At 40.5% G+C, this 8,152-nt stretch overlaps 1 protein-coding gene across 6 annotated transcripts in view; it reads left to right on the plus strand.

Annotated features, from left to right (window-relative positions):
- Window positions 1-8,152, plus strand: part of elmo2 (engulfment and cell motility 2) — an 87,014-nt gene that overhangs the window by 44,727 nt on the left and 34,135 nt on the right. For 4 of the 6 annotated variants that reach the window (XM_061922574.1, XM_061922572.1, XM_061922575.1 and 1 more), the window contains exons 10-12: window positions 3,570-3,648; window positions 4,850-4,885; window positions 5,024-5,074. In XM_061922574.1, the coding sequence (XP_061778558.1) occupies window positions 3,570-3,648; window positions 4,850-4,885; window positions 5,024-5,074 (166 nt within the window). The remainder of the gene's footprint in view (window positions 1-3,569; window positions 3,649-4,849; window positions 4,886-5,023; window positions 5,075-8,152) is intronic. The other 2 variants (XM_061922576.1, XM_061922577.1) reach the window with 1 other exon arrangement.

Consider the following 8,152-nt stretch of genomic DNA (forward strand, 5'->3'; position numbering starts at 1 on the left):
TAGCATTGCTATCGTGGGTAAAATGCGCAGAACAAACGAGGGACTTTCGCATCTTTTGACACTGGTGCAACTTGAATCCGTTGATTGGTATGTGTTTGTTTGGCATTAAATGTGGGTGGAGGGAAAGGTTAGATGTAAATATAGCTACAAATGAGGCATGATGATACAATATGTACATACAGCTAGCCTAAATAGCATGTTAGCATCGATTAGCATGGCGGGCTAATTGATGCACTCTCAACGTAAGTCAACTTGAATCCGTCCCTAATCGTGTTGTTACACCCTCCGACAACACACCGACAGTCGAAAAAACGGAAAATAACAGAGCTGATTTGACTTGTGTGTGTGATGTGTTTGAAAAAATAGTGGATTGCTTCCCGTTGTAACGTCACGGGTGAAAGGTCATTGCTCTGACAGCGAACAATTAAAAGGCTTTTAAATCGCCAAATTTGCCCTTTTAGAGTTCGTAAATCGGTTATAAAAATATATGGTCTTTTTTCTGCAATATCAAGGTATATATTGACGCTTACATAGGTCTGGTGATAATGTTCCCTTTTAGAGGTCTCTTTTTTTTTTTTATCCACCAGAACAGACAGGTGGTAGAAAACGGACGGGTGGAATGGTGCATAAAGCTGCCCAAACTATCCACCCGCTAGTTTATTAAAAACAGTTAAGCACTGCAAAAAGTCAGTGTTCAAAAACAAGAAAAAAAAAATACAAAAATGAGGGGTATTTTAGTTGAACCAGGCAAAAAAATCTGCCAAAAGAACAAGAAAATTTGGCTTGTCAAGACTTTCCAAATCAAATTAGCTAACCCAAAAATACCTTAAAGGCCTACTGAAATGAGATTTTCTTATTCAAACAGGGATAGCAGGTCCATTCTATGTGTCATACTTGATCATTTTGTGATATTGCCATATTTTTGCTGAAAGGATTTAGTAGAGAACATCGAGGATAAAGTTCGCAACTTTTGGTCGCTAATAAAAAAGCCTTGCCTGTACCGGAAGTAGCAGACGATGACGTCACCCATGTGAGGGCTCCTCACGTCCTCACATTGTTTATAATGGGAGTCTCCAACAAAAAGAGCTATTCTGACCGGGAAAACGACAATTTCCATATTCATTTGAGCGAGGATGAAAGATTCGTGGCTGATATTGATAGCGAAGGACTAGAAAAAAAAAAGGCGATTGCATTGTGAGCCATTCAGATGTTTTTAGACACATTTACTAGGATAATTCTGGGAAATCCCTTATCTTTCTGTTGTGTTGCTAGTGTTTTAGTGAGATTAAATAGTACCTGATAGTCGGAGGGGTGTGTCCACGGGTGTCTCTGAGGGAATTAGTTACGGCAGCAGAAGCACGGCAGAAGTTCCGCTGATCCCCGGTAAGAGGCTACTTTTTACCACAATTTTCTCACCGAAACCTGCCGGTTGACAAGTGGTCGGGATTCATGTTCGCTTGACCACTCTGATCTATAGTAAAGCTTCACCTCCGGGAATTTTAAACAAGGAATCACCGTGTGTTTGTGTGGCTAAAGGCTAAAGCTTCCCAACTCCATCTTTCTACTTTGACGTCTCCATTATTAATTGAACAAATTGCAAAAGATTCAGCAACACAGATGTCCAGAATACTGTGTAATTGGGGGATAATATGAGACGACTTTTAGCCGCTATTGGTGCTGCGCTAATATGTCCCCTCCAACTCGAGACGTCACACGCACGCGTCATCATACGCGTCATCATTCCGCGACGTTATCAACAGGATACTTCGCGCAAAATTGAAAATTGCAATTTAGTAAACTAAAAAGGCCGTATTGGCATGTGTTGCAATGTTAATATTTCATCATTGATATATAAACTATCAGACTGCGTGGTTGGTAGTAGTGGGTTTCAGTAGGCCTTTGAAATAAGTACAGGTGCTGTTCATATTATTAGAATATCATGAAAAAGTGTATTTATTTCAGTAATTATATTCAGAACGTGAAACTTACATATTATATCGATTCATTACACACATAGTGATATATTTGAAATGTTTATTTCTTTTAAATTTTGATGATTAGTACTGACAATTACTGAAAATCCCAAATTCAGTATCTCAGAAAATTAGAATATTAGTGACGACTAGTACCAAAAAATATTTTTTAGAAATGTGGGCCAACTGAAAAGTATGAACATGGAAAGTTTCAGCATGTACGGCAATCAATACTTAGTTGCAGCTCCTTTTGACTGAATTGCTGCAGCAATACGGCGTGGCATGGAGTCCACCAGTCTGTTGCACTCCTCAGGTGTTATGAGAGCCCAGGTTGCTTTAATAGTGGCCTTCAGCTCTTCAGCATTGTTGGGTCTGGCATCTGGCATCTTCCGCTTCACAATACCCCATAGACTTTCTATGGGGTTAAGGTCAGGTGAGTTTGCAGGCCAATCAAGAACAGGGACACCATGGTCCTTAAACCAGGTACTGGTAGATTTGGCCCCGTGTGCAGGTGCCAAGTCATGTTGGAAAATGAAATCTTCACCTCCATAAAATTGGTCCGCGGCAGGCAGCATAAAGTGTTCTAAAACTTCCTGGTAGACTGCTGCATTGACCCTAGACCTCAGGAAACACAGTGGACCAACACCAGCTGATGACATGGCACCCCAGACCATTAGCGATTGTGGAAATTTGACACTGGACTTCAGGCAACGTGGATTCAGTGCCTCTCCTGTCTTCCTCCAGACTCTGGGACCTTGATTTCCAAAGAATATACAAAATTTACTTTCATTTGAAAACATAACTTTGTACTACTCAGCAGCAGTCCAGTCCTTTTTGTCTTGAGCCCAGGCGAGATGCTTTTGACGTTGTCTCTTATTCAAGAGTGGCTTTACACAAGGAATGCGACAGCTGAAGCCCATATCTTGCATACGTCGGTGCGTGGTGGTTCTTGAAGCACTGACTCCAGCTGCAGTCCACTCTTTGTGGATCTCCCCCACATTTTTGAATCGATTTTGTTTGACAATCCTCTCCAGGGCACGGTTATCCGTCTTGCTTGTACACTTTTTTCTACCACATCTTTGTCTTCCCTTCGCCTCTCTATTAATGTGCTTGGACACAGAGCTCTGGGAACATCCAACCTCTTTGGCAATGACCTTTTGTGTCTTGCCCTCCTTCTTTAAAGTATCAATGGTCATCTTTTGGACAGTTGTCAAGTCAGCAGTCTTCCCCATGATTGTGTGTCGTACAGAATCAAAACGAGAGACCATTTAAAGGCTTTTCCAGGTGTTTTGAGTTAGTTAGCTAATTAGAGTGTGGCACCAGGTGTCTTCAATATCTGACCTTTTCACCATATTTTGATTTTCTGAGATGTTGAATTTAGGGTTTTCATTGGTTGTCAGCTATAATCATCTCCTTTTTGTCAAAAAACACTTGAAATGTATCAGTCTGTTTGGAATGAATGTATGCATTCTACAAGTTTTTTTTTTTTTCTGGTGGAAATACCAGGTTAGTTGGATTCAGCAGTACCTTTTTTGTGGGTTGTGTGGAGCAAGATACTTCTAACAGGAACCTTATGTTGCTTGATGTTCCTCACAGGTCAAACCAGGAGATTCAGACCTACGCCATCGCACTCATCAATGCTCTTTTCCTCAAGGCGCCCGAGGACAGGCGGCAGGTCAGATAATCTTTGGATAAACGACATTTATCATTTTAGCAGACATTCCACGCAGCATTCATGTCATTTCCAAAACAGAAAGTGGAAGATTGTCCGAGACATTTTCAAACAAGCTATGAGTGCACTTTTGTGCATGTCACCAAGATGACATATCAAAACAACACTAAATTAAAGTGCACTTTTTGTACAGGACGCTACTACAATAGTTTAAAACAAATAAAGTACACTTTTGTGCATGATGTCACACAAAATATTTCAGTAACTGTAATATAAAAAGGAGCTGCATAATAGGAAATCAAATAGTGTATGTCCTTCACTATGTGGTAGGTTCCTGCGGACGTTATGTCCTTCAGTTGATATCGGAATCGGTAATTCAGAGATGGACAAAATCGGCAAAAAAAAGCCATTATCGGACATCTCTAATCTTAACTTTTAAATACATAATTTTGCTGTTTTTTCCCCCAATTTTTCTTTCCAAAACGTAGAAGCATCTTTAAAGGGAAACTGCACTTTTTGGGGGAATTTTCTATCCTTCACAATCATTATCCTCTTAAGGCCCAAGCTGTCTTTTTTTTTTTTTTTTTACATGCTTTTTTTTGTATTTCTCTTTGCCATTTGAGCTTATTGGACCGAAATTGTAACTGTATACCTCGGTATCCCTTGATATCAGAATCGGTAATTGAGAGTTGGACAATATCGGCCAAAAAGCCATTGTTGGACATCTCTAATTTTAATCTTTAAATACATAATTTAGCTGTTTTTTACCCCATTTTTCTTTCCAAAACCTAGAAGCATCTTTACTTTGGGAAATTTTTTACATGCTTTTTTTTAATTCCTCTTTGCCATTTGTGCTCACTGGACCCTATTTGTCACTGTATACCTCGGTATCCCTTGATATCGAAATCGGTAATTAAGAGTTCGACAATATCGGAATATCGGCATCCCTAATTGTTACTGTTTATTGAAACTTCTTTGTCGATTATTTCTGCATTAATTTCAATTCAGCTTCAGCGATAATTGCTATTGCATCAAATCTAATATGATATGGAACCTCATTCGGAGCGGATACATGTGCTTTTTGCGATGATTCCATGTCACCTCCTGTCTGTGTGCATGCTGTGCCAGTGATGTAATCCTCTGTTTCACGCCCATGTGTGCACTTCTCCATTCCATCGCTGCACATCCTCCTTTCAACCCGTAGGGGGAGTACTCCAACCCGCTGGAGCAGCACCTGACTGTGAGTACGCAGCGGCATCTCATTCCAGCCTCCCGGTTTTGCTCCCGTGTTTGTCCGAGGCCTCGGCACGCTGCATGTGAACACATCGCCTCTGCCGTCTTTCCCTGATCTGCCTTCTGTCTTTTTCCCCGCTCGCAGGAAATGGCGAGCACTTTGGCCCAGAAGCACCTGCGATCCATTATACTTAACGTGAGTGTGCCAGCCTTGGGCTCTATGTGTGGGTTTGTGGCCCCTATTTTGGTCCTTGATGCTGTATTTTTCGGATTATAAGTCGCTCCAGAGCAGACCCTGGGCAAAATAAAGCCACATGCGGCCCCTTTTAGCTTTTCAATCAGGCCTCCCGGACATTCCCCCAAAACCTTTTTTTAAATCTTTAAAGGGGAACATTATCACAATTTCAAAAGGGTTAAAAACAATAAAAATCAGTTCCCAGTGGCTTGTTTTATTTTTCGAAGTTTTTATCAAAATTTTACACCTCCCGGAATATCCCTAAAAAAAGCTTTAAAGTTCTTGATTTTCGCTATTTGCGATGCGACTGTCCATTTCCCTGTGACGTCATACAGTGCTGCCAATACAAACAACATGGCGGTTACCACAGCAAGATATAGCGACATTAGCTCGGATTCAGACTCGGATTTCAGCGGTTTAAGCGATTCAACAGATTACACATGTATTGAAACAGATGGTCGGAGTATGGAGGCAGATAGCGAAAACGAAATTGAAGATATTGAGCGAATAGCTATTGACGCTATTCGGCCATAACATGGGTGTACCTAATGAAGTGGCCCATAGCATGGCCGCCTTATTAGCATCGCCGGTAAAATGTGCAGACCAAACGATCAGGACTTTCGCATCTTGTGACACTGGAGCAACTTAAATCCGTCGATTGGTAAGTGTTTGTTTCGCATTAAATGTGGGTATCTAGTTTCAAATGTACATACAGCTAGCGTAAATAGCATGTTAGCATCGATTAGCTGGCAGTCATGCCGCGACTAAATATGTCTGATTAGCACATAAATCAACAACAACAACAAAACTCACCTTTGTGATTTCGTTGACTTAATCGTTGCAAATGCATCTGCAGGTTATCCGTACATCTCTGTGCCATGTCTGTCTTAGCATCGCCGGTCAAATGTGAAGACATTCAATTCAATGGGGGTCTGGCGGCAGATTTCTTGCCAGTGGTGCAACTTGAATCCCTCCCTGTTAGTGTTGTTACACCCTCCGACAACACACCGACGAGGCATGATGTCTCCAAGGTTCCAAAAAATAGTCGAAAAAAACGGAAAATAACAGAGCTGAGACCCAGTGTTTGTAATGTGAAAATGAAAATGGCGGGTGTATTACCTCGGTGACGTCGCGTTCTGACGTCATCGCTACAAGACCGATAAACAGAAAGGCGTTTAATTTGCCAAAATTCACCCATTTAGAGTTCGGAAATCTGTTAAAAAAATACATGGTCTTTTTTGTGCAACAAGGTATATATTGACGCTTGCATAGGTTTGGTGATAATGTTCCCCTTTAAGATGGAAAGTGTAGCTGCCATTATGATGTGTAGTGATGTTTTCAATTTACCGTAAGTCTTGAACTATACACAGTAGGGCTGGGCGATATGGCCTTTTTTTAATATCGATATTTTTAGGCCATATCGCAATACATTATATATATCTCCAAATTTTGCCTTGAATGAACACTTGATACATATAATCACAGCAGTATGAGGATTCTATGTGTCTACATCAAAACATTAAAGGCCTACTGAAACCCACTACTACCGACCACGCAGTCTGATAGTTTATATATCAATGATGAAATATTAACATTGCAACACATGCCAATACGGCCGGTTTAGTTTACTAAATTACAATTTTAAATTTCCCGCGGAGCTTCCTGTTGAAAACGTCGCGGAATGATGACGCGTGTTTGTGACGTTATTGGTTGGAGCGGACATTTTAGCCCAGCACCACTCACGGCTAAAAGTTGTCTCTTTTCATCACATAATTACACAGTATTTTGGACATCTGTGTTGCTGAATCTTTTGCAATTTGTTCAATTGATAATGGAGACGTCAAAGAAGAATGCTGTTGGTGGAAAGCGGTGGATTGCAGCTGCCTTTAGCACCGAAACACAGCCGGTGTTTCTTTGTTTGTTGTAAAGCTTTAACACAGAGCGGTTGTTTCTCTACGTCAACCAGCAAGTTTTTGGATGGTAAAATTGTGATATTAAGTCGGCTCTTACCGGAGACTTCAGTGGATTACGCGACCTCATCCTGCAGCTCAAAAAGGCAGCTCCGATCTTGGCTCCTCGGCTTCTCTCAGAGACACTGGCGTTCACCGCAGCAGTGTTAATTTTGACGGCAAAATTTGATTTAGTTTCAGTCATAGTCTTTTGACTAAAATTTTATTTAGTTTTAGTCATAATTTAGTTATTTAAATTGTTTTAGTTTTAGTTGACGAAATATAAGATTATAGTCGTGGAAAACTACAGTAGATTTATTCGACTAAAGGGTAACATGTAAACTTTCCCTTCAATTTCTGAAAGTCAAAGCAAAACAGCGGAAAAATTACCGATACAAGTCGTATTTTGATGAAAATCATATCTCAAATTTCGTATTTCACGAGTAAGCCGTGTAATAAACGGGATAACGCCGAGTGAGTTGTATGTCGTGGAAAATGCTTACCTGTGTGTGGATTTCGGGGTGATTGGACTGTAAATGTCGCTTCAAGTTTGTTGTGTTTTTCCCCGTAATCCTGGCGCTGCATTTCTTACACTTCGTCTTGTTATCTTTGACCTCAAATATAAAATTTCCCAATATGTCCTCTCTCCTCTTCCTGCCTGGCGTTGACATGTCTTCTGCTCAAACGCAAACTACGTTTATGTAACTTTCTAAGCACGTCGCTCTGATTGGTTCTCTTCCCAACTCCTCCCGCCTCTTCCTAACGAAATGAGTTCCTATTGGACCTCGTCTCTGGCAGACATTTTTGTCTCGTTTTTATTCGTTGATGTATTTGTCAACACACCTCGTCATCGTCTTAGTCCACGTAAATTATTCTTTATTTAGTTATTGTCTCGTTTTAGTCAGAAAAAAAAAGGTCGTTGACGATAACTATGACGAAAATTTTTCGTCAACAAAATTAACACTGCACCGACTTTCAGGTATGACTTCATAATCTCACTAAAATACTATTAAAACAATAAGCGGATAAGGGATTTTCCAGAATTATCCTAGTAAATTTGTCTAATTACATCTGACACTCTCTCATTGCC

Source organism: Nerophis ophidion, linkage group LG16 (assembly GCF_033978795.1).
Source record: "Nerophis ophidion isolate RoL-2023_Sa linkage group LG16, RoL_Noph_v1.0, whole genome shotgun sequence".
NCBI classification, from domain to species: Eukaryota; Metazoa; Chordata; class Actinopteri; order Syngnathiformes; family Syngnathidae; genus Nerophis; species Nerophis ophidion.